This window comes from Peromyscus eremicus, unplaced genomic scaffold (assembly GCF_949786415.1).
Source record: "Peromyscus eremicus unplaced genomic scaffold, PerEre_H2_v1 PerEre#2#chrX_unloc_1, whole genome shotgun sequence".
NCBI lineage: Eukaryota > Metazoa > Chordata > Mammalia > Rodentia > Cricetidae > Peromyscus > Peromyscus eremicus.
Genome location: NW_026734288.1, coordinates 8,254,850 through 8,282,628, shown reverse-complemented (window position 1 = coordinate 8,282,628; position 27,779 = coordinate 8,254,850). Strand labels below are relative to the sequence as shown.

The following is a 27,779-nucleotide window of genomic DNA, read 5'->3' as shown; positions in this document are numbered from 1 at the left end:
ATGCGGAAGCGGTGTGCTCTCCTGATTTCCCTCTTGCTCCTGAAGTTTTCTCTCATCTTGTACAGTTGGACAGAAACCAGCTGCTTTTGGAGAATAAAGCATGATGAAGAGGATGGTGGAGGTTTGAGGAATGCCTGTCAGTTTTTACTTTACCTGTCTCCAGAACCGCCTGAGGAAGATTTGTATAATAATATGACGGATTTTATGTAAGTCATTCACTTCTTCATTTCCAGCATCAATGTCATAAGTTAGAAGTGTGTGTAAGAAAACTCAGGAAGTTCTGTTCTGTGGTTCCCTCTGTCATGCTTGAACCACAGAAAATTTTCTCCTTTATTGATCGCTATTTTGGTATTTTCTCATGCAATTTATTGTACTGCAGTTTTCTTAGATTAGATTCCAATTCACTAATCTGGAAGGTGAGAGAGACGGGTTTCTCTTTCTTGTCTCCTCATGGTTCTCCTGATTGTGAAAGCTGTCATGGCCCAGGGTCTCAGAATAGGACATGAAAACACAAATACAAACCACTGGCATGAGTTCTGTGTTTAGAGGCTGTGTTACAGTGTCTCTTCAAGTGTGTGCCAAGGATTCCTCCATCACTAATTGTAACCAAACCCTTCATAAAGAAGTTTCTTAATTTTGGTCTCTAACCAGAATGCAGATATTCACACATAGAAATAGAGGTGTGTGACTAGTGTATATGATGGCCAGTCAAGTATTACATAGATATGTGTGAGTAGACATAGACATCACTTTCAAAATCATCTCTATACCAGTCTCTGATGTTCTCCAGCTGAAAATGATGATGGATAAAATAAAACCATGAGTGGTCAGATTCTATGTCAACCCAGTTTTATTTTGCTTCACTTGTGCCTAATCACAGATTTAGGGCATGATTAATATCAGATAGGTGATCGATATTCCTTTGAATTAATTAGTAAATGCAACATGAAGAGAATTATTGGAGAACTAAAATATTCTTATTGGAAAAGGAGATGAAATTTGTCGATGAGGTTTTCAGATCCTATGTTGAAACTGGTAGATGAAGAGCAGAGATAATGGGGACATAGTATTGAAATTGCTCAACTTTGCTGCTGTATAATGTGCTTGAGCCTTTTTTATACATGTACTGAGGTTCTTTGTGCTTTCTTGTGGGAATTTTCAAGAACATATTGCAACTGTTAGCCCTACTAAGTCCTGGGCACACTTTAATTCTGGTGGTTGCTTCCCATTACTGTTTTTCAGTTTCAGGTCAACAGGGTTGGCATTTCTGTCACCTCCTCTTTGATATTCTACCTCATAATGAAAATTCTCATTAATGACACTTTAATAAAGTTATTCACATGGCTGATTCTTTATTGCAAAATGTATTGAACCAAATTTAAACACACATCACATAGCTTTTAGGGTCTTTCACATAATTTTTTACATATAAATAGCATAGAACATTAAACATAGAAAGTTTTTCTATCTTCACCAATGGAAACCAGACATTTGATGAACTCTTAATTATCATAGGTACTTATTGTATTCAGCATAACTTAAGATGAGGCACAAACACTCATATCAAGGAGGACAAGGCAAACTAGTAAAAGGAAAATGGTCACAAGCAGGCAATAGAGTCAGATATACACTGACTCCCACTGTTCAACGTCCCACAAAAACTGAAAGCTAAACAATCATAACATATGCAGAGGACATAGCACAGAGCCTGCAGACTCTGATTGTCACATCAATCTCTGTGAGCCCGTAGGAGCCCTTCTTTGTTGATTCTATGAACTGTGTTCTCCTAGGGTCCTTGACTACTCTGGGCCTCCATCTTTCCTCCCCTTCTATTGCAGGGTTCCCTAAATCTGCCTGTTTTTCAGGTGTGGGTCTCTGCACCTTATCCCATTAGGTGCTCAAAGTAATCTTTCTGATGATGATCAGACTACACTGTTTTATGGGTATATTAGAATAACATTAGAAATCATTTCATTTATTTCTTTCTGTCTTTCCTTCCTTCCTTCCTTTCTTTCTTTTTCTTCTTTTGTTCTTCATTTCCTTATTTTTCTTTCTTCCTGTTAGTCATGTTTGGTTTTACTCTACATTTCTGAGCCATTCAACTTGCAGTTGTCTTTTCTGTACTCTCTCTCTTCCTCCATGTGTCCCACACCTGATCTCTCCTGTTAACATCACCACCCATTCCCAGTCCAAGTGCAAAAATCTATTCAATTTCAGCCCTGTGTTGATTTCCTGTCATCGACTTCTCTTCTGTGTGCTTGCCTGTTTTCTAGAGCTGTCAGGTGTGCTGTGAAGTAGTTAGTGTGGTATCTAATTATTTTCATACACACCCTTAGTGCTGGCATCACTTTCATGGTGTCTCATAAGTTTTAGTATATTGTGTATTCCTTTTCCCTGAACTACAGAAAGTCTTTAATTTCTTTCTTTAGGTCTGTCTTGATCCAGGAGTCATTTAATGTAGTGCTTCTTCCAAATGAATTGTCATCTTTTGGTTGTTGTTGAAATATACTTTTATTCCATGAGGGTCTGATAGCAGGGTGTTATTTCAATGTTCATGTATTTGTTGAGACTAGCTTTGTGTCCAAGTATGTGATCAATTTTGGGTGAAATATTTTTAAGTTTCTCTTTCATAGCCTTCAGAGTACCTTCCCATGCCAAAGATACTAGAATGTTTGTGCAAAGGTTGTATGAAGGCAGCGGCTTAACCTCTGCATAGTCAATGCATTGTATGGATGTCATCTTTAGCAATGAGGCCTTGCTATCCATTTGCAGGAGCATACTGTTATCTTCCAAAGAGTTTGTGGTGTTTGGGTTTTCCATGGTACCTCATTGACCAACAAAAAAAATTTATGTAAACCAGTTCTAGTCCTGGAAGTATTATTTGGTGAGTGGGGTTGCCAGTTGGAATGCCATCTCCTTCATGATTAGGAGACATCATTAGGATCACTTTTACATATTTAAGATAAATTTCACTGCATTGGATTTCCTTGTCACTCAAATGCCCTAAATGCTACATGTCTCTGCCCACACTCCCTCCCTCAACCCAATCTCCCTACTCTTTTGCCTTCAGTTTGTAGTGGTATTTGCTTACTTTGGGTAACATAGCTTACTTTGGGCCATATAAAGTGCTCCTTGCGATTGTATGTGACCTCTTAAAAGGAGAGGAAAGAGAGATCATGAAGTTCTTCTCCCTTTTATCCATTTATTTTATTTTTATCCTCCTTTTAAGAGGTCATATGCAATGTTAAGAAGCACTGGCTTCTTTGGGCTCCATAGCCCCAGGTTATGGGCAAAGCAAATACCCTTATATTTCCTCCTATTTTGTCTCAATAAGAATGTTCTAAACCTAATGCAAACTATATACAGTAAGAATGATTATCAAATGTTATCCAGGAAATACAAAGGGTAAATCACATAAAGATAAATGGAACTACAACTGACAAGAACAACATCAAACAAGAAACACACACTCCATGTGTGGATCATAGGTAAATGGTTAATTGTCAAGATGACTCCAATAGCTGGCCTAGCCTGAATATCCCAATTTTAGTATCTAAGGTTTTCTTAGCTAAGATATGAGGGGATTATAACTGTAATTATCTAATCGTCAATCCCATCAAAGATCTAAGAAAGAAGATATTGGGACCCGAGAAAACACAAATTGCAAGCAACCAATTACCAAAAAATTGTGAGAATAGAGAGAGACAGCTGGCAATATGGACAGTCACCTAAATATTGGCAGCATCACTGTGGCATCCATTCTGAGTACAGTTCTAGAATATCTGACAGACAATTTTTAGAAGCAGGAATTTTGGAAAACCATCTTACCTTGTCTTGGCAAGGTTCAGTAGTCTCTTTTCCTTTTGTCCCACTCATCCAAAAAGGACAGTATGCATACTGTCAGCAGTTGAGGCAAGGGCAGTCTTTGCCCAGCAGGCCATTTTGTGCCAAGAAGAAGACACACTTATAGAAGGAGTGTCTTAGAACCCCAACATTCTCTCAGGAGTAGATCAGTGATGCCAGGAGATATTGTGTCTCTCATCAACAGAATTATAAATTATCAAAACTATAAATGCCATAGTCTCTAGGTCTATGAAACATTTGAAGACTACCTGTCCATCTGACCTGAGTTCATGTAAATCTGGAAATGATATTATTTGAAATATTTTTGATAAACCTTGCCAAGACAAAATAAGATGGTTTTCCAAATTCTTGCTTCTAGAAATTGTCTGTCAGATATTCTAGGACTGTAATCAGAATGGATGCCACAGTGATGCTGCCAATTTTTAGGTGACTGTCCATATTGCCAGCTGTCTCTGTCTATTCTCACAATTTTTTGGTAATTGGTTGCTTGCAATTTGTGTTTTCTCGAGTCCCAAAATCTTCCTTCTGTGCTCTTTGATGGGATTGAAGATTAGATAGTTACAGTTATAATTTTCTTGTAGAGGTAGTGTTAAAAAACAGTCTTTTAAGTCAGTAAATATAATAGGTAATCTTTTAGGTAACAGAGAAAGCAAAGGTGTTCCAGGCTGTACAGATCCCATTGACTGAATGACATTATTGATGGTTCTTAGATCTATCAGCATTCTCCATTGAAAAGATTTTTTTTTAATCACAAATACAGGAGAATTTGAAGGGCTGGTAGATTCTTCAATATGTTGAGCAGTTAACTGCTCCTGAACAAGCTCTTCTAAGGCTTGTAGTTTGTCCTGTGTCATAGGGTATGGTCCAACCCAGAGAGGTTTACCAGCTAGCTATTTCAAAAGCAGTGCCAATGGTACCTATGAGAGGTATATGGTTTAATGGTGGTTGTGCTCTGTTTGTGTACAGCCTGAATGGTTGGAGGCTATATTTATCATATATCATAATATTATTCCAAGAAACATAAATTGGTCTATATTCCACTTCTGAGATTGGAGAAATGTTGATCTCGGTATTTCATTGCTGAAACAGATCTCTGCCTCAAAGATTCACTGCTACATTAGTCACATACAGCTTCAGCCTTCTCCATTGTCATTCTGGCCCTATGCATTCAACATACCTTGAGCTTTGTTTTACCTGAGATGGGGTTCCAATCCCCAGAAATTGGACATCTGCCTCTTGAAGAGGACAATACAGATGCCGTGATTTTGGTGTAGTTATAGTGAGATCTGCACCTGTGTCCTCAAAGCCTTCAAGAATAATGTGATCAATTCATACTCAAAGATTTGGTCTTTGTTCTTTCATGGAGGTCTTCCAAAATATTTGTTATATTATGTTTTTGGAAGTTTTTGATCAGAGCTGTTTTATCATCCAGTGCATTACTGTGCTTTGCAATAGGTACTGGAATATTTTATTGTCCTGTGGAGGAATTTCCTCCACAATGACTGGAAATGACTGGATCACATTCAATCTGGCAGCCTGGAGGAGGTCCTCTGAGTTGTTTTCCAATGGTAAAGGGTTGCCATGTGTATGTCTTGTCGATCTGCATTCATTGGTCCAGTGTCAGCCTTTGCCACATCTTCTGCATAATCCAGGAGGTTGAGGTCTCCTGTTTGGGTTATTTCTATAAGAAGCATTGCTTCTAGGAGCACCCTGAGAGTAATTTTTTCTCATGACCAGGTGTACCACAGTTAAAATACTTTAATGCCTTCTTCCACATTTTCACCCTCCCATTCCCAGTCCACCCATAATTTGTATTCTATTTCTCCACCCCCATTGCAATCCACATGCTCTCTGTCATGTCTTCTATACCTCATCTCTCTGAGTCTACAGTCTGTAGCTGTGTTATCATGTACTTAGCAAATAATATCCACATATAAGTGAGTATGGTCCATATTTATGTTTTGGGTCTTCATTATCTTACCTAGAGTAATTTTTTTCTAGTTCATCCCATTTGTCTCCCAATTTCATGGTGTCATTTTTTTAACTGCTGAGTAATACTTCATTGTAGAAATGTACCATACATCTTCTTTATCAATTTTTCCATTTAGTGATATTTATGTTGTTTACATTTTCTGGCAAATAAGAATAGAGCAGCAATGGATATGGTTGAGAATATGTCGTTTTGATGAGATGAAGCATCCTTTAGGTATATTCATAAGAGTAGCATATCTGGATCTTGAGATAGAATAATTCTCATCTTCATGAAAAATAACTATGCTGATTTCCATATTGGCTGTATAAGTGTCCACTCCCATCCACAGTGGAGGAGTGTTCCACTTGCTTTGCATCCTCATAAGGGTGAACTATCAGTTGTGTTACTGATATTCAATATTGTGACAGATATAAAATGTAACCTCAGTGAAGTTTTGATTTACATTTTCCTGATGACTAAGGATATTGAACATTTCTTTAAAACTTCTGGGACATGTGATATTCCTCTTTGGAGAATTCTCCTTAAGGAAAAGTGGCTGGCTAAAGAAACCCACCCTCAATCTGGATCCCAGAACTAGGGAAAAATGGATCAGATCAGGACAGAAAGTAACACAGTTTGGCTCAGTCAGATCAGACCCATCTCTGCCCCTGGCTAACTGAGTTGTGAAACCAACCAATCACACAGCAGGACAGTAGAACCCTGGGCCCCAAGTCAACCCCTCATTGACTCCAAGATAGCCTGTGTAAACTGGCCTGCCTGGTCAGTTAGGAAAAAAGTCTGCTCTCTCCACCCTGGTAGAAGAAGCTACTCTTCTGGACTCTTTTTTGCCAAATAAATCTCTTTCTCCAAAGAGTTTTGGGTGTGAAGATCTTCATTCATTGGCATAGAGAAGATCCTTGCTGAGACATCCCCCAGTGGACAAAACAATGGAGAGCTGAAAGAGCAGGCCCTCTCATATTGTACCAACCTGGATCCTGAGACCCCAGATGGAAAGCACCTCCTATGAAGTCAACCTTTGGGTCACCCATTACTGTCTTTCTCCTTACCATCTGCCATACCTTTAACATATAAGGGCCTTCAAATATCACCTCCCTCTTAAGTTCTCTCCCTTCAGGTGGCATTGGTAGAGAACACAACAATGACTTTTCAACATGTCCACCTTTTTTATTTTATTTTAGAATTTATTTTAATTTTATATATCAACCATGGATTCCCATGTTCCCCCCCCCTTCCCCTTCCCCCCAGCTCTTCCCCTGTCCCATCTCCTCCAGGGCAAAGACTCCCCTAAGGATTGAGTTCAACCTGGTAGATTCAGTCCAGGCAGGTCCAGTCCCCTCCTTCCAGGCTGAGCCAAGTGTTCCTGAATAAGCCCCAGGTTTCAAACAGCCAACTCATGCACTGAGCACAGGGCCCAGTCCAACTGCCTGGATACCTCCCAAACAGATCAAGCTAATCAACTGTCTCATTTATCCAGAGGGCCTGATCCAGTTGGGGGCACCTCAGCTATTGGTTCATAGTTAAAGAGTTTCCATTCGTTTGGCTGTTTGTTGCTTTGCTTTATCCAACCTTGGTCTCAACAATTCTCGCTCATAAAAACCCTCCTCTTTCTCACCAATTGGACTCCTGGAGCTCCATTTGGGGCCTGGCCATGGATCTCTGCATCTGGTTCACTCAGTCATGGATGGGGTTTCTAGCACAATTAGGGTATTTGGCCATCCTATCACCAGAGTAGGTCAGTTCGGGCTTTCCATCGACCATTGCCAGTAGTCTATTTTGGAGGTATATTAGTGGATTTCTGTAGGCCTCTCTAGCAATTTGCTTCTTCCTATTCTCATGTGGTCTTCATTTATCATGGTCTTATATTCCTTGTTCTCCCTCTCTGGTCTTGATCCAGCCGGGATCTCCCACTCTGCTAAGCTCTCTTTCCCTCGACCCTTGCCCCTCATTACCCTAACTCACGTCCATGTTGTTCATGTAGATCTCATCCATTTCTCTGTCATTGGGCAATCCCTGTGTCTTTCTTGGAATCCTGTTTTCTAGGTAGCCTCCCTGGAGTTGTGAGTAGCAGTCTAGTCATCTTTGTTTTACATCTAGTATCCTCCTATGAGTGAGTACACACCATATTTGTCTTTCTGAGTCTGGGTTACCTCAATCAGAATGATTTTTTTCTAGATTCATCCATTTCCTGCCAATCTCACGATATCATTGTTTTTCTCTGCTGAGTAGTATTCCATTGTGTATATGTTCCACATTTTATTTATCCATTCTTCAGTTGAAGGGCATCTAAGTTGTTTCCAGGTTCTGGCTGTTACAAACAATGCTGATATGACCATAGCTGAGCAAGTGCCCATGTGGCATGATTGAGCACTCCTTAGGTACATGTCCAAGAGTTATATAGCAGGATCTTTGGGGAGATTGATTCCCAATTTTCTAAGAAAGTGCCATATTGATTTCCAAAGTGGTTGTACAAGCTTGCATTCCCACCAGCAGTGGAGAAGAGTTCCCCTAGCTCCACATCCTCTCCAGCCTAAGCTGTCTTCAGTGTTTTTGATCTTAGCCATTCTAACAGGCATGAGGTGGTATCTCAGAGTTGTTTTGATTTGCATCTCCCTGATAATTAGGGATGTTGAGCAATTCCTTAAATATTTTTCAGCCATTTGCGTTTCTTCTGTTGAGAATTTTCTGTTTAGTAATATAGCGCATTTCTTTATTGGACTGTTGGGCATTTTTGATGTCTAATTTCTTGTGTTCTTTATATATTCTGAATATCAGTCCTCTGTAAGATGTGGGGTTGGTGAAGACTTTTTCCCATTCTGTAGGCTGTCGCTTTGCCTTGTTGACCATGTCCTTTGCTCTCCAAAAGCTTCTCAGTTTTAAGAGGTCCCATTGATTGATTGTTTCTCTCAGTATCTGTGCTACTGGTGTTATATTTAGGAAATGACCTCCTATGCCAATGTGTTCAAGACTACTTCTTACTTTGTCTTCTAGCAGGTTCAGAGTAGCTGGATTTATTTTGAGGTCTTTGATCCACTTGGACCTCAGTTTTGTACACTGTGACAGATATGGATCTATTTGCAGCCTTCTACACATTGATATCCAGTTATGCCACCACCATTTGTTGAAGATGCTTTCTTTTTGCCATTGTACAGTTTAGGCTTCTATGTCAAAAATTATATGTTTATAGGTGTGCGAATTAATGTCAAGGTCTTCAATTCGATGCTATTGATCCCCATGTCAGTTTTTATGCCTTTACCAAGCTGTTTGTATTACTGTAGCTCTATAGTAGAGCTTGAGGTCAGGATTTGTGATGCCTCCAGAGGTTGTTTTATTGTACAGGATTCTTTTGGCTATCCTGGGTTTTTTGTTTTTCCATATGAAGTTAAGTATTATTCTTTCCAGGTCTGTGAAAAATTGTGTTGGTATTTTGATGGGGATTGCATTGAATCTGTAGATTGCTTTTGGTAAGATTGCCATTTTTACTATGTTAGTCCTGCCTATCCATGAGCATGGGAGATCTTCCCATTTTCTGAAAACTTCAATTTATTTTTTTCAGGGACTTAAAGTTCTTGTCATATAGGTCCTTCAGTTGCTTGGTTAGTGTTATCCCAAGGTATTTTATACCATTTGTGGCTATTGTAAAGGGTGATGTATCTCTGATTTCCTTCGCAGCCTGTTTGTCAATTGTATATAGGAGGGCTACTGATTTTTTGGAGTTGATCTTGTATCCTGCTATGTTGCTGAAGGTGTTGATAAGCTTTATCTGTTCCTTGATGGAATCTTTGGGGTCACTCAAGTATACTATCATGTCATCTGCAAATAGGGAAAGTTTGACTTCTTCCTTTCCAATTTGTATCCCCTTAATCTCCTTATGTGGTCTTATTGCTCTGGCTAGAACTTCAAGTACTATATTGAATAAGTGTGGAGAGAGTGGACAGCCTTGCCTCATTCCTGATTTTAGTGGAATCACTTTGAGTTTCTCTCCATTTAATTTGATGTTGGCTTGCTGTAAATTGCCTTTATTATGTTTAGGTATGTTCCCTGTATTCCTGTTCGCTCCAAGACCTTTATCTTGAAGGGGTGTTGGATTTTCTCAAATGCCTTTTCTGCATCTTCTGAGATGATCATGTGGTTTTTTTCCTTTGAGTTTCTTTATATGGTGTATTACATTGACAGACTTTCATATGTTGAACCACCCTTGCATCCCTGGGATGAAGCCTACTTGATCATGGTGGATAATTGTTTTGATCTGTTCTTGGAGTCTGTTTGCAAGTATTTTATTGAGTATTTTTGCATCATTGTTCATGAGGGATATCGGTATGTAGTTCTCTTTCTTTGTTGTATCCTTGTTTGGTTTAGGAATCAGGGTAATTGTAACCTCATAGAAGGAGTTTGGTAATGTTCCTTCTGTTTCTATTGTGTGGAACAATTTAAAGAATATTGGTATTAACTCTTCTTTGAAGATCTGGTAGAATTCTATGCTGAAACCATCTGGCCCTGGGCTTTTTTTGCTTGGAAGACTTTTAATGAGTGTTTCTATTTCCTTAGGGGTTATTGGACTATTTAAATAGTTTATCTGCTCTGGATTTAACTTAAGTATGTAGTATCTATCCAGAAAATTATCCATTTCTTTTAGATTTTCCAGTTTTGTGGAGTGGAGGTTTTTGAAGTATGACCTGATGATTCTCTGGATTTCCTCAATGTCTGTTGTTATGTCCCCCTTTTCATTTCTGATTTTGTTAATTTGGATGCTCTCTCTGTCTTTTGGTTAGTTTGGATAAGGGCTTGTCTATCTTGTTGATTTTCTCAAAGAACCAACTCTTTGTTTCATTAATTTTTTTGTTTTGTTTTCTTTGTTTCCATTTTATTGATTTCAGCTCTCACTTTGATAGTTTCCTGGTGTCTATTCTTCCTGGGAGACTTTGCTTCTTGTTCTGGAACATTCAGGTGTGCTGTTAAGTCACTAGTGTGAGATTTCTCCAACTTCTTTATGTGGGCATTTAGTGCTATGAATTTCCCTTTTAGCACTGCTTTCATAGTGTCCCATAAGTTTAGGGATGTGGAGTCTTCATTTTTGTTGATCTCTAGGAAGTCTTTAATTTCTTTCTTTATTTCTTTCTTAACCCATTGGTGATTCAGTTGAGCATTATTCAGTTCCATGAGATTGTAGGTTAGCTGCAGTTTTTGTTGTTATTTAAACCTAACTTTAAACCATGGTGGTCTGATAGAACACAGGAGATAATTCCAATTGTTTTGTATCTGTTAAGATTTGCTTTGTGGCCAAGTATGTGGTCGATTTTAGAGAAGGTTCGTTGGGGTGCTGAGAAAAAGGTATATTCTTTTTTGTTAGGATGCAATATTCTATCATTATTGATTAAGTCCATTTGAGTTATAACATCAGGTAAGTCCTTTATTTCTCTGTTAAGTTTCAATTTGGGAGATCTGTCCAGTGGTGAAAGTGGGGTGTTGAGGTCTCTCACTATTAATGTGTGGGGTTTCATATGTGGTTTAAGCATTGGTAATGTTACTTTTACATATGTGGGTGCCCTTGTGTTTGGGGCATAAATGTTGAGAATTGAAACTTCATCTTCTTGGATCTTTTCTGTGATGAGTATGTAATGCTTTTCTTGATCTCTTTTGATTGATTTTAGTTTGAAGTCTATTTTTCTGGATATTAGCATGGCTACACCCATTTGTTTCTTTAGACTGTTTGATTGGAAAGTCTTTTCCCATCCTCTTATTCCTAGGTAGTGTCTATCTTTGAATTTGAGGTGTGTTTCTTGTATGCAGCAGAAAGATAGGTCCTGCTTTTGTATCCATTCTGTAAACCTATGTCTTTTTATAGGTGAGTTAAGTCTGTTGATATTAAGGGACATTAATGACCAGTGATTGTGCATTCCTGTTATTTTTTGGTGGTAGTGTGTGTGTACTTCTCTTCATTGGGGTTTACTGCTGTGGTTTTATCTATTGCCTGTGTTTTTGAGGGTATATCTGACTTCCTTAGGTTGGAATTTTCCTTCTAGTGCTTTGTGTAGGGCTGGGTTTGTGGGTAAGTATTGTTTAAATCTGGCTTTGTCTTGGAATGTCTTGTTCACTCCATCTATGATGATTGAAAGTTTTGCTGGGTATATTAGTCTAGGATAGAATCCATGGTATCTTAGTGTGTGCATTACATCTGTCCATGTCCTTCTGGTTTTCAAAGTCTCCACTGAGAAATCTGGTGTTATTCTAAGGGGTTTGCCTTTTTAAGTCACTTGGCCTTTTTCCTTTGCTGCTCTTAATATTCTTTCTTTATTCTGTACATTTAGTTGTTTAATTATTATGTGGCAAGGGGACTTTTTTGGGGGGTCTAGTCTGTTTGGTGTTCTGTAGACTTCTTGTATCTTCATAGGCATTTCCTTCTTTAAGTTGGGAAAGTTTTCTTCTATGATCTTATTGTGCCTTTGAGTTAGTATTCTTCTCCTTCCTCTATCCCTACTATTCATAGGTTTGGTCTTTTCATGGTGTCCCAAATTTCTTGGACATTTTGGGTCATGACTTTGTTGGCTTTAGTATTTTCTTTGACTGATGAATCTATTTCTTCTACCGTATCTGCAATGCCAGAGATCCTCTCTTCCATCTCTTGCATTCTGTTGGTTATACTTGCATCTGAAGTTCCTATTTTTTTCTCAGATTTTCTATTTCCAGCATTTCCTCTGTTTGTTTCTTCTTCATTTTTTCTATTTCTGCTGTGGGATGTATGGCAAATGTGTTGCTAATTAATCAATAAAACACTGATTGGCCGTTGGCTAGGCAAGAAAGTATAGGCGGGGCAAGGAGGAGAATAAAGCTGGGAAGTGGAAGGCTGAGTCAGAGAGACACTGCCAGCCGCCATGATGAGAAATAGCTTGTGAAGATGCCGGTAAGCCACGAGCCATGTGGCAAGGTATAGATTAAAGGAAATGGATTAATTTAAGCTATAAGAACAGTTAGCAAGAAGCCTGCCATGGCCATACAGTTTGAAAGCAACATAAGTCTCTGTGTTTACTTGGTCGGGTCTGAGAGGCTGTGGGACTGGCAGGTGAAAGAGATATATCCTGACTGTGGGCCAGGCAGGAAAACTTAAGCTACATATTTCCTTTTCAGGTCTTGGACTGTTTCCTTCATCTGTTTCATTGCTTTCATGATTTTCTTTCAGGGCTTTATTGTTTTCTTCCAGGGCTTTCTTGTTTTCTTCTGCTTTATTTATTCCTTTCTCTAGTTTTTTATAGCATTCTTCCCATTTTTTGTTTGTCTTTTCCTCATGATTAATTCTATATAAGCCTCTACCTTCTTCATTATGTTATTCATAAAGCTGTTTTCTTCTGCCTCTTCCAATTTTTGATGTTCAGGTCTAGATTTTGGAGGAGGGCTAGGTTCTGGTGATGCTGTATTGCTCTTTATTTTGTTGTATGTATTTCTGCCTTGATGTCTACCCATCTCCTTGTGGTTTCATTCTTGGTCTTATCAGTACACTCATTCCAGACAGAGCTGACAGATTCAGGAAGTCTCTCTCTCTTGTCCAGATGGGAGATCCGGGACTGGATGGGTGCTCTTGTCCAGATGGAAAGTCCAGGGTAGGATGGGAGCTGGGGCCTGGTCTCTAAGTCTCAGGAAGTGGCTGGGGTCTCGGGTGATAATGGGCGTGCGAGGAAGGCGTGGAGATTGCCGGGTCTGCCGGGGGTCTTGGAGGAGGGGAGCCTTCCCGGTGGTGGTGACAGGGATCCTGCCTGATGGCCAGAACCTGGGGTCAAGTTGGCAGGTCTTCCCCAGAATGGTTGGTGCCCAGGGATGGGATCTAGGCTGAGTCCAGGCATTCACCTCTTGTCCAGATGGGAAGTCCACGGCAGCATGGGACACCTTTTAATATCTCAAACCTTCTCTCGCAACCAGTCCTAGAATACTTGTCATCACACTCATACATTGAGACTCAAAAAGAGTTACTAAGCTATCTGATACACATGCAAGAAAGAGCACTACCTTCGGCCACTTACACATGGTACAGATGGCAGCACCTTCATATACAAGGAGTATATGGAGTAGGATATGCAATTGTCTCAGATACCATAATGGTCAAAACACAAGCTCTTCCAGCCCATACCACAAATCAGCAGGCTGAACTGATAGTTCTAACCCATGCTTGTTAAATAGCAAAGAGACAACCCCAAAAACTATTCACAGACCACCAGCCTGCTCCTGGTCTCAGAATAATGAGACCTCATCAACTTCTCAAGGATCATGCCCTACCCTATCAGGCCGTGCCCTACCTCTTCTCCTTCTACTTCTTCCCACTCACTCAAATTGCTATTAAACTCTACATTTGGATATTAAAGATTTAAGAGACATGTGCCCAGCTGTTCAAATAGACCACTCATGTGGTAGGCTCTGGAGACTGCTGGAAACATAATGCATATGCAGGAAACATATCTGCCTGTTATAAAAAAATGGAGAATCTTTTACTTTCTGATTAAGGACCCAAGGCATTGCAATTGAAAAATGGGAGTCATTGGGAAACTTTACTATAGCACCTATCAAATTTGCCCACCAGATATGCTCAAATAATAGAGGGCACATTCCGCTCTTTCAGTCCCTAGTAATGGATAGAGTAGAAGTAGTCCAAGATTCTCAAAGGCTCTTACATCCTCAATGTCACCACCTTTTTTTTTGATCCCACATTCTTGTCACACCATCTCTTGTTTCAGACACTAAGTACCACATATCAGCTATTGAATGATGTTCAGGCTGACAATTTTGGAGAATGCTGGTTATGTGTCCTTCCAGAGTCAAATGCTCATCCATCATTTGTGGCCTCACCCATTGTCCTATTAGATTCTCTCACCTTACCATTTATTAATTACTTCAAGCCAAATGTCACCATTACCCCTTATTTCTCTCATATTCTCTTTGGCATTACAAACTGCTTTAACTCCTCAGAAATACAATTTGTGGGTACTCTGGGTTCTGAAGACTACAATACTACTATTACCCTTGGTACTAAAAAGCCCCTTTGTCCAAACATTCACAATGACTCTATTCTCTGTGATACTCAGGTTTATCACTGTTTACCTGCTAGATAGTCTGGGACTTGTGCCATGATATTCCTGTTTCCTAAATTATGGATCGTACCTGGTGAAGAACCCTTGTCAATCCCCATCACCAAGTTCATAGCAGCAAGGCATGACAAATGAGCCATCCAAATAATAGTCTTTCTAGCAGCCCTGGGCATAAGTGCAGGTATAGCCACTGGAATATCAGAACTGATTACTTCTCCAGCTATTTACAATCATATTTTCTCACAATTAATCCAGAATTTCCAACAAGTAGCTCAGACCATCCTTACTCTTCAGGAACAAATAGACTCACTGGCCACTGTAGTATTGAAAAATCAGAGAGGATTGGATTTCGTAACAGCAGAAAGAAGTGGTCCTTGCCTCTTTTTTGGGGGAAGAATGTTGATTTCATATCAATCAATCAGGGTTAGTGAAAGATAAGACCCAACAACTTCAAATGAATCTTCAAATCAGAAACAGCTTGATGCCCCCAGACCGTAGAGCACTAATAGTCAGATATGGAAATGAATGCTACCTTTCTTATCCCATCTTTTCTTACTTTTCCTGGCCCTACTATTTGCACCTTGCCTCATAAACATCTTGGTTAGATTTCTTCAACAACAAATCCTGTGAGACCAAAATGAGCCATCTTAGAAATAAGACCAAAATGCCTTCACCCAAAAACTAAGGCCTAAGATTTCTCCTTCTAGGAATATGCCAATAGTTACTGAAACAAGTCAGTCCAGATTCCAGAAACCAGGAAGTATAAAAGTACAGAGTCACAAGGTAGTCACGAGGCAATGCCTGCCAGACTATGGAATGTCCTCTCTCTGGTTTCCAGGGTAATTGACCATAAAAATGCCCCCACCTGCGGGCAGCCAATGAGAAATGGTGGCGGGCAACCACTCCCTTAGAAGTAAGATTAAGCCATGATTTCTAGAAAGCCCCTAGAAGCGAGCCAATCAGAATTGTACCCGTACTAGCACCCCTAAGCGATGTAACCTTGTGATTTTTCCCTTTAAAACTGAGCTTGCAGACAGGCAGGCACTCCCTCCAGCTTCCACTGTGTTGGGAGTATTGGACGAAGTCCCTGCCTAGGCTTGTATTGCTTTTGGATATCCCAGAATTTAACCTTGCTTTTGCATTCTGGCATGCTCATCTTTGGTGGTCTCTCTGGGGATCACGATCTGGGCACAACAATCCAAAATATTTGAAACCAAACTCTGAACAAATTAATATTACGGAATTACCAGCCCCTACCGATGAAGCCAGACATCTGCAGAACCTGGTTACATCTTGAGGAGGAAGATCAAGATTTTACCAAGAACCTTGATACCTCAATACAGCAGGAAGCAGTCTAATGATAACTTTGCCCTCTTTCCAGCCTCCAACTGCTTATTACACTTTTCTTTTCTTTTCTTTTCTTTTTTTTTTTTTTTTGGTTTTTTCGAGACAAGGTTTCTCTTTGTAACTTTGAGCCTTTCCTGGAACTCACTTGGTAGCCAAGGCTGGCCTTGAACTCACAGAGATCCACCTGGCTCTGCCTCCCGAGTGCTGGGATTAAAGGCGTGTGCCACCACTGCCCGGCTTTATTACATTTTTCAATCCCCAGCTGCTTATTAACCTTTCCAATCCCCAGCTGCTTATTACTAAACAAAACAAGGGTGTGAAGAGAAAAGGGGGTGGCTAAAGAAACCCACCCTGAACATGAGCCCAGAAGATCAGGGCAGAAAAAACCACAGTTTGTCTCAGTTTAGATCAGAACCATCTCTGCTCCTGGCCAATTGAGTTGTGAAACCAAACAATCACAGAGCAGAATAGTAGAACCCTGTGCCCCAAGTCAAACTCTCATTGACTCCACTCCAAAGACTTCCTATATAAATCACCCTACCTGGTCAGTTAGAAAAAATGGCTGTTCTCTCCTCCCTGGTAGAGGCAGCCACTCTCCTGGACACCTCCTTTCCAAATAAATTTCTTTCTCAAAAGAGATTTGGGTGTGAAGATATTCATTCACTGGCATAGAGAAGATCCTTGCTGAGATGTCCCTCAGAGGCCAAACAAGGGAGAGCTGAAAGAGCAGAGCAAGGTGGAGCTGAACAGAAGATCTTTGCTGAGATGTCTCTAGTAGACACAGCAAGAGTGAGCTGAAAAATAACTCTTCTCTGGTGCTGGAGGAGATTGTGACATTTTTGCAGGGGTTTTTCCTTTTGCAGTGTGAAGTAAAGAAGCATCATCTTAGGCTGGAGAAGCAGAGCTCTGCTAGGAAGCCCTCTTAAGTAGGTGTAGAGCAAAGCTCAGCTGTAGCAGCTGTCCAGGAGAGGAGCAAGATTGCTATATCCTGCTGAGAGATCACCCCCCCTTCACACCATTTATACCATGACTTTCCCAAATAGTCAGGATACCTTTCCCTGCTGAAGTAGTTCCAGGCATGACTTTCTCGAGAAGTCAGAAAAATTGTCCCTTCCAGGGTTTGGCTGCTTCTTTGTGGTTCCAGCAGTCAGAGCTCTGCACATCAGCTCCAGGTGTCCAGGAAACCTTCAGGGCAGATCTGTTGTTCTCAGCAACTCCAGGTGTCCAGGATACCTCATCTTCCAGGACTGAACTGTCCCCTTGCAGTTCAGCCATCAGAGCTATTCCGAGCATCTCCAGGTGTTGCCTGACTCCCCAGGTAGTCAGGACACCTTTCCCAGAGTTTCAATACTCACGTTTTGCTGCTAAAATCTGGGACTAAACCCAGAGTTGTTGCAACCAATTTACTTACATTCTCTGTTTAGATTTGTCCTCCATTTTTAATTGGATAATTTAGTTTGTTGATGTCTAGTTCAGTTTATTATATGCTTTGGAAATCAACTCATTATATATTTGGAAATCAGTTTTTTATATTTTGTCTGATGTGGGAGTTATTGAAGACCTTTTCCTATTTTGTAGGCTGTCTTTTGGCCCTGTTGATGGTTCTCTTTGCCTTACAAAAGCTGTTCAATTTTATGAGGTACCATTTATTAATTTTCAGTCTTAGAGCTTGCACTATTGGTATTGTGTTCAAGAACATGTCACCTGGCCATGCACTCAAGGCTCTTTGCAACTTACTTTTCTATTAGGTTCAGTGTAAGTTGTTTTATATTGAGGTCTTTCATCCTCATGGACTTGAGTTTTGTGCATGGTGACAGATATGGATCTATTTGCATTCATCTACATGTTGATGTACTGTTATGTCAGCACCATTTTTTTGAGATGTTTTCTATTTTCCTTTGTATAATTTTGGTTTCCTTTTCAAAAGCCAGGGGTCCATCAATTTTTGGTTTAATATCTGGACCTTTCACTTAATCCCACTGGAAAAACTCCCTGTTTTTATCCTAATACCCTGTATTACCTGTGGTTTTTATTGTTATAGCTTTGTCACGGAGCTTGAAATCAGAGACAATTTTAAGTATGGGGTCATTTTATTGTAGAGAATTGTTTATCTATCCTGGTTTTTTTTCCATTTGATATTGAGTATTGTTTTTTTCAAGATCTGTAAAGAATTGTTTTGGAATGTGATGGGAATTGCTTTGAATCTATATTTGGATTTTGGTAAGATTGACATTTTAACTATGCTAACTCTACCAATTCTTGAGCATGGGAGATGTGTCTATCTTCTGAGATTTCTTTCTCTTTCTTTCTTCAAATACTTGAAGATTTTGTCATGCAGGACTTTCATTAGCTTGGTTAGAGTTATACCCATATGTTTTTTTTTAATTTGTGGCTATTGTCAATGGGGTTGTTTTTCTGATTGTTTTTTCAGCCCATTGATCATTCATATATAAGAGGACATGTGATGTTTTTGAGTTAATCTTATATTTATGCACAACACTGAATGTGATTATCAGCTGTAGCAGTTACCTGATAGGATTTTAGGGTCACTTGTGTATACTATAATAACCTCTGCAAATATTAATAGTTTGACTTCTTCCTTTTTTATTTGTATACACTTGATCTTTTTTAATTTCTAATTACAGCATGAGCTTGGGAAGAGCAGGAGACATCTACATTGGATTGAAGGCCAGGATCTATTGTGTGATTTTTTGATATACTCAATATGGTCAAGAAACTTTGTACACATGAATGAAAATTTTAATGAATAAAATCTGCTCAACTTTAATCCTTCTTTAGTTATCCTTTAACAAATTAAGGATAAAATGCCATTCTGTAGATATATGGTTCATGTAATTGTTTTTTTCATATTTCTCTAGAGAATGACAATCACAAAACAAATGTAGAGCAGACTGAATGTCTAAGCCTGTAGATGGCATTCAGGGATCACAAAAGCCCCTTATGTATTTTCACAAAGAGAAAACTGTTATCTCAGAATGATCTATTTAGATGAGTTCTGGAAATGCTTTCATCTTTAAAGATCACTTTTTCCATACCCTGATATGAAGAAATACAGAATTAATATACAAATTTAGAGGGGGCATAGAAAAAGGTTTATTTCATTGGCTTTGAACATTTCATATTTGTAATATCCTCTATGATGCTCTTGTGTCATTTTTAGAGTACCGACAGAGAAATTGGAGTTTTTTCTGGCATTGATTTTTGCTACTGAAGAGATCAACAGGAACCCTTATCTTTTACCCAACATGTCTTTGCTATTTTCCATCCTTGTTGGAATGTGTTCTAATACAACAAATGTAATCGATCTAATACATTCACCACAATACATTTTTCCATTACATCCTAATTATAGCTGTAGAAAATCTACATGTGATATATCACTTATAGGACCGTCATGGAGTACATCTATAAAAATGGCAACCCTTATCAAATCTCCAAAGGTGAGACAGAGTGATAAAAAGTAGAGATAACAGCTTGTCTATGCCCATCCCAAGCTTCTACAGAGAATGAATGAGCAGCATGAGTTGATGTGTGTTGATGTATATATTCTAAAGGATTAAGAAATCACTTTTTGGTGTGTCACCAACATTTCTTTGAATTACAAGAATAGATAGATTGGTGGGGGGGGAATGCAAAACTTTTGTTGAACCTTCAGACTTGTCATAAATATTCTAGAATCCAATAGAATTAAAACACAACTTTGACAGGTTAATCTATCTGTCCTCTGTAGGAATTCTGGAAGGTGAGTAACACAAGTCATATCTAGGAATGAACTTCCTGCCTATTACATTCCCCACATTGATTTCTTTGTTCTTCATCTTTCAGATTTTTTTTGGACCATTTCACCCTATCCTAAGTGATAATGTCCTACTTCCCTATATCTACCAGATAGCACACAAGGATACATGTTTGCCCAAGGCCATGGTCTCTTTGATGCTTTATTTTACATGGACCTGGGTAGGGCTGGTTGTCTCAGATGATGACCAGGGAATTCAGTTTCTCTCAGACATAAGAGAAGAGATGCAAAAAAATGGTTTTTCAAGACAGGGTTTCTCTGTGTAGCTTTGCACCTTTTTCTGGAACTCACTTGGTAGCCCAGGCTGGCCTCGAACTCACAGAGATCCGCCTGGCTCTGCCTCCCGAGTGCTGGAATTAAAGGCGTGCACCACCACCGTCTGGCTAGAAAGAAGCAATTATTATGAAATGATTAGGATGAGTATTCAGATCCCAAAAATATACCCCAAGATGTGATAGTATTCTTCAGCAATCACATCCTACCAAGAAATAAGGACAGTTTTCAGAATAGCCATAATCTTGTATCTCATCTAGGTTGGAAAGTGCAGTTGGGAACAATAAGAGACTTTCTAAAAGAGAGGAAACTGAAGAAAAATACCTGATGATTGTCTCCTGAGCTACTAATACATGCAGAGATGCATGTGTGCTCACAATGACATATAAAAATTACTCACTCAAAAAGTCATATGTACACATTTATGCATACCATGTAAGTATAAGCATATACTTAATTTAAATCTTTTTTAGTTTAAAATTAATTATGCCCTCTTCATTTCTCCCTTCAATACCAGCATTAGCCTCACTTGAAACACAGTGACAAGTCTACTCAATTCTCAAGTCAATAGCAAAAGGACTAGAAAGGTAGATTAAATCCAAATACATTATATGAATGGATGAATTTTAAATACAATGTTAAAAAATATCTAAATTTTTATGTTGTAACATATTCAAAATTCATGAGTTGTTTGGATTTTTTTCTTCTAATACATGGTGAGTAGTGGCAAGAACCAAGGTAATTGTGAAATTATAGATATCCATATACCAGACGTCATTGGAATAAAACATAGTAGAAAAAGTATGTGTTCTTTTGTCCAAATATTTATATTAAATGTTGATGTTATGAATTTAAAACTAGGGCATTTTGGTGCATGAGAGTACAGCTTTCTTTAATGGAAACAGTGATTTATGCAAACAGTGTGTACCTGAGAGAATTGTCAATCATTGACTCTGTATGAAGATACAGACCAACGGCACAAGCAAAACGCACATACATAGCATTGTATCCCCTGCCTTTGTGATCTGGACATGCTGTCTTAGTCAGTGTTCTGTTGCTATGAAGAGGCACCATGAACATGAACATTGTTTTTTGAGAAAAGCATTGAATTGTGGCTCACTGACACTATCAGAGGTTTAGTCTATTGTTGTAATTACAAGGAGCCCGGCCGCACACAGGTAGATATGGTTCTGGAGAAGTGGCTGAGTGTTCTCTTTCCAGATTCTCAGTCAGAAGGAAGAGAGAGACACTGGGGCTACTTGTGTTTACTCAGAAACCAAAGCCCATTGTCAGTGACACACTTCCTCCAAAAATGTCACAGGTACCACAAGAATAAATCACTTAATCCTTTTCAATCATGCCTCTCCCTGGAGAACAAGCATAATAATCTAGGAGCCTCTGGGGGTCATTCTCACTCAAAATCCTACATAATGGTCTCTTGTCCCCCTAGGCTCATAGGCACATCATAATTCAAAATGCATTTTGTCCAAAGTTAAAAAGTCCAGCAGGGGAACTCCAAATTCTGCATCTCTGTGTCTATTTTAAAGCACTCTTCAAATCTCCAATACCTTTTTCTGTTTTGTTGATTGTAACAAACTACTCTCTCTTGGGCTGGTTCATCACCCTGTCTGCAGGTATCTTGGCAGGTGCCTCATGACTCCGGCATGTCCAACATCTTGGGATCTCCAATGAAATCTGTGCTTCACCTTCCCTGTTTCTCTCAAAGGCATCTTTTGTCCTCCATGTAGGGGCACCTTGGACAAATACCTGTCCTAGTGGCCTTACTTAGCTATGTATGGAGGTTCCACACCTGCCTTCTTCTATCCTTTGCTCAAAGCCAGAACCATGTGACCAAATCTAGCAATGTTTTCTGCTTATTAGGATGTTCTAATACAGTTTTACCTGATTTTTATTTTCAATGATTTCTTTCACCAAAACCTAATGTATTTCATTTCACAAGTTGGAAGCTTAGCTCAGTGCATTCTTACCTTGATATTGTCATTTCCTTTATTCCATTTAGCAACAGGCTTTCCTTGAAATGTTTTATATCTTTAAGCTCTGGAATTACCTGCATTACACTTCCTGGGGCTCCTTTTCTTCTCAAACCATTTATTTAGTATTTTTCCATGCTCACCTAGCTCCTTTTCACTGTGGATTTGAATAAGAGTATCAATTAATAACTACATAAGGAAGTGAATGTTGCTCAAGTTTTCCTGGTCTTGTCTGGCCCATGGTCAGGTCAAATGTCTATCACTGGCCAGTCCCACAGCCAAGTAAACACATAGAGACTTACATTACTTATAAACTGTTTGGCTGTGGCAGGCTCCTTGTTATTCAGTTCTTATATCTTCAATTAACCCATTTCTCTTAATCTGTATGTCGCCACATGTTCTATGGCTTTACCTGTTGCCTTTACATGTTGCTTCCTGGATGGCAGGATGGCATCTCCTGACTCAGCCTTCCAGTTCCCACAATTCTCTTCTCTGCTTGTCCCAACTATCCTATACTTTCTGCCTGGCTACTGGCCAATCAGTGTTTTATTTATCAATCAATCAGAGCAACACATTCACAACATCACCTGCAAGTCAACACTAGACTGTCTTAAAATTTCCTCAGTTTTCCTAATTCAAAACTCTTCAGTTTGGCCTCAGACATATTTTTGGACCAGAACAAGTAGGAACCACACTCTTAGGCAAAATATAAAGGAATATCCTCTGAGCCGTTTTACTAATTTTTATGCCTATGAAACTGCTTGAGTTTCAGAGGTTCACACTGTTCAAATATCCCTCAGGACTGCTTTCCATGATCCCAATAGCATGGCCCATGAAGCCTTACTTAAAACATTCAACTGCTTTCCTAATCCCTAGTTCCAAAGGCCACATTTTGGCAATGAGAAGCATGGCAGGGCCTGTCACAGTAATATTTCACTCCTCCCTATTATTTTTGTCTTCATGTGTGCTATATTACAGTGAAGAGACACCATAACCATGACAAGACTTATGAATAAAGCATTTAATTGGGGCTTGCTTACAGTTTTAAACCATTGTCATAATGTCAGGGAACATGTCTGAACAGAGACAGACACAATTCTGGAGAAGATGAGTGTTCTACATACAGATCCTCAGGAGCATGAAGAGAGAGACATTGGGGTGTGCTTGAGCTTTTGAAAAAATGAAAGCCCATCCTCAGTGACACACTTCTCCCAACAAAGTCAAACCTACTCCAATAAGAACACATTTTAATCTTTTCAAATAGGTCCATTCCCTAGTGACTGAGCAATCACATCTCTGAGCATATAGAAGCCTCTCTCACTTTATCCACCACACATTCACAGAACAAAGATCTGTAGATAATAAGTATAATGTTTGAGAATTTAACCAATCTGAGCTGTTTTTATTACCACTTATAAGCCCTAAGAAAACAAGTATTTTTCTTATTTTAAAAACTTGCATAAATATGGAAGTTGATAAATGGGAATAAGAAGCTACTCCATTCCCTTTATGGTAAAGGTGGTGATTTCCATCACCAAGGATGGATTGCTACAGAGCAGCCTGTCCTCGCTGCTCCACATAGCAACAAGGAAAAAATTGTCAATGAAGACAAAAACAGTTATTGAGTTGTCCTCTGATTAATACAGACACTAAAAGATTAAGACTATAATGATGGAATTTTTAATTTCCTTCTGCAGATATGGAGCAGTGTGTTCACTGTCCAGAGGATCAGTTTTCCAACCCAGAGCACACACGCTGCCTGCAAAGACATGTCTCCTTTCTAGCTTATGAAGACCCATTGGGGATGACTCTGGCCTGCATATCCCTGTGCTTCTCTGCCCTCACGGCTCTTGTTCTTGGTGCTTTTGTGAAGTATAATAACACTCCCATAGTGAAGGCCAATAACCGCATTCTCAGCTACATCCTACTGATCTCCATCACAATCTGTTTCCTCTGTTCATTGCTCTTCATTGGGCATCCCCACATAGTCACCTGCATCCTTCAGCAGACCACATTTGGAGTCTTTTTCACAGTGGCTGTGTCTACGGTCTTGGCCAAGACAATTACGGTTGTCTTGGCCTTCAAGCTCACGACTCCAGGAAAAAGAATGAGAGGGATACTGGTATCAGGGGCACCTAAATTAGTCATTCCCATCTGTACCTTGATCCAACTCATTCTCTGTGGAATCTGGCTGGTCACGGCCCCTCCCTTTATTGACACAGATACACACTCTGAGCATGGACAGATTATCATTGTGTGCAGCAAAGGCTCAGCTATTGCATTCCATTTTGTCTTGGGATACTTGGGCTCCTTGGCTCTGGGGAGCTTCACTGTGGCTTTCTTGGCCCGGAATCTTCCTGACAGATTCAATGAAGCTAAATTCCTGACCTTCAGCATGCTGGTGTTCTGCACTGTGTGGGTCACTTTCCTCCCTGTCTATCACAGCACTAAGGGGAAGGTCATGGTGGTTGTGGAGGTCCTCTCCATCTTGGCCTCCAGTGCAGGGTTGTTAGGGTGCATCTTTGTCCCAAAATGTTATGTTATTTTCATGAGACCAGATTTAAATTCTCTTCAAAAGTTCAGGGATAAATCACTTTACTGACTCATTCCTAGTTTTAAGATTTTTAGATGACACTTAAAATATCTCTGTTCCATTTCCTTGGAATGACTCCCTCTTCCATTCTCAGCTTTCATCATTTTCCCATCCAGTTTATCAAGTTTTATAATGTCATCCTTATTGAACACATTTTGGTGATAATGTGGGTAAGACTTTATACATTGTACTCTTTATAGTACACATATTCTCACAGTAATATCCCTCATCTTAAGGCTCTCAAGATCTTTCATTCTTTCCTCAATGTTCCCTGGGCCTTAGGTTGGGAGGGTTTTGTAGATGAATTGATTGCTTTATTCTAAATGTATATGTTGAATGGGAGGAATCATTCATAAATAAACCCTGTTAGTCTTTATTCCCACCTATTTTTCTATGTGGTATCCTGAAGAGTACTTTCTAGCAACTTGCATGATAGTAAGGGAAAGGATTCTCCTTGAACACCAGGTAGACTTTTTCATATTTGATGACAGAAGTAAGTGTTGTCCGCTGGAATATCACCTCAGCAGCTGGTACTATAGAGAAATCCCAACACTCAAACCTGAGGGATCTATATGGAAAAAGATGTGGAAATATATAAAAGAGGCAGAGGTATTGGATGTCTTCATGGAAGCATTATAACCTAGAAATCGACAGGAATAGACAATCACATGAAATCACAACAGTATTGGAAACACAAAATCTGCAGTCCCGCCAGCCAAAAAATATCACAGTACTAACAAGTAGACAGGGACTCAAATACCATCCCTAAACAAGAAATAGTTTGCAGTTCTTGCCTTTTGCAAAAGAGACAACATTTTCTAGAATGGTGTTTCAATGGTTATTTCAACCACACTCCCAGGAATTGTCATGCATTTTGTTGTAGTTGGCCACACAAGATATATTTCATGGGTTCTTATTTTGTGTGTTTTGGGCAGAGGGCTTCTTTTGATTTTCTTTCTTCGGACATTGTTTCATTGATTTGTTTTGCTTATTTGTTAAGATTTCCATTTACGCTTTGTTTTGTTTAAGAGAGATAAGAAAAATAGGAAATTGGATTCAATGATAAGTGTGAAGGATTGGGAAGTCATTCACAGAGGGGAAAATATGATAAAAATATATATTTGAAAGAAAAATCTAATAAAAAGTAAAATTAGAAATACATGTATGAAATAACTAATTGAGTCTGTGTTTACATATAAATGTTAAATAAATTGCACTTTTGGCATGATAGCAATTCCCTAAGATACACAAACCATCTTACAAGAATCTCAATATCAGGCATGAGAAACCTTTCTCTAGGTCATTTTTCAGGGAAATCCAAAATAAGCTCACAAACATATAAGCTGTGGACACTCATTTTGTTGCTTCCCAGAAATTAAAGATATGCCCTATTGCTGAAGACACCACATACTTCAGATACAGACATGCAAGAATTGACATGGAATTGACTGGGAAACCTCCTCCCTGAGGACCAGCTTTCAGAATATTTGAAGGTGCTAAAAATTGCCAAGAGAGAAACACAATTTTTTTTTTAGTTAATAATGGTTTCCATTCATTTTACACACAAAGGTCCCCCTCTTCCATTCTTCTATTCCTCAGTCTCCCCCTCTCAACACCCCTTACTCCTACCCACAAGAAGGCAAAGCCTCCCATGGGTCTAAGCCCTTCTCCCTGACTCAAGGTTGCACAAGGTGTCCCACCATAGGTAGTGGTTTCCAAAAAGCCCACTCATGCATGAGGGATGGATTCTTATCTTTCCACCAGGGGGCCACCCAAAGCTGGATCAGAGGTTAAAAGCACTGACTTCTCTTCTAGTGTCCTGAGATCTACTCCCAGCAACCACAGTGGGGCTCAAAACCATCTATAATGAGAGCTGGTGCCCTCTGCTGGTATGCAGGCAGAAAAATGTGTACATAATGAATGAATGAATGAATAAATAAATAAATAAATAAATAAATAAATAGATAAATAGATAAATAAATAAATAATAAATAAATAAATGCTAGTGTGCAGGCAGAAAAAGATGCACAAAATAAACAAACAAACAAATAAATAAATGTTTAAAAAAGAGAAATAAATGTAATTATAATAATTTTTCAGCAGTAAGCCTATGAACCACCATAAAGACTATCACAGCAAGATATATTCAAAGATGTGATTGTGGGAAGTTATATTTGGGGTAACCATCACCTGTTTAGACATCTTTAAGGCACTCAACAGAAGGGAATTTATGTTTGTTACTGTAAACCTAGCCAAGTACCTAGGATTAGTGATGTCTTAGACTCTAAGGGAGAACCAATGCTTCCTATTTCCTGAATCAGTATAATTCTGGAAACTTATTCTTCTATGCCTGGATAAGCATAGTCCTGGCCACTCATGATAAAGCTTCTTCTTCAATACACTGAATCCAAATCAGAAACACCCAACTTGTCAATAGGTGAGGAACAAATGGGACACCCAACACAATATATATATATATATATATATATATATATGTATGTATGTATACACACACACACAGACACACACCACACACACACACACACACACACACACACACACACACACACGAAACATTTTGGAAAGGGACAGAAAGACCAGTAAGACCTGGAAGACTAGGGTGTCTGCTTAGGAGTGTCTTTTCTATGACAATGAAGCTGTTATAATTTAGCTACAACATTTTGTGACAAAATGAAAAATACTTCCTCACACACAGACTCAACACTATCTACAAGATAACCAGGAGTCTTTGTTCAAAGATAGACTTCATGGAAAAAAAGGCTTAGAAATGAACAATATAATGTATTTATAATTAATAAAATCAAAAACATGG

The 27,779-nt window shown here is 39.1% G+C and overlaps 1 protein-coding gene across 1 annotated transcript; it reads left to right on the top strand.

The window, feature by feature from the left end:
• LOC131900979 (vomeronasal type-2 receptor 116-like) lies at positions 1 to 24,955 on the top strand. Its single transcript, XM_059252280.1, has 6 exons — positions 1 to 206; positions 19,454 to 19,733; positions 20,119 to 20,326; positions 23,154 to 23,278; positions 23,872 to 23,992; positions 24,048 to 24,955. Exons 1-6 carry the CDS (start codon positions 1 to 3, stop codon positions 24,953 to 24,955), a joined length of 1,848 nt encoding a protein of 615 aa, XP_059108263.1.
• The last annotated feature ends 2,824 nt before the right edge of the window (positions 24,956 to 27,779 follow it).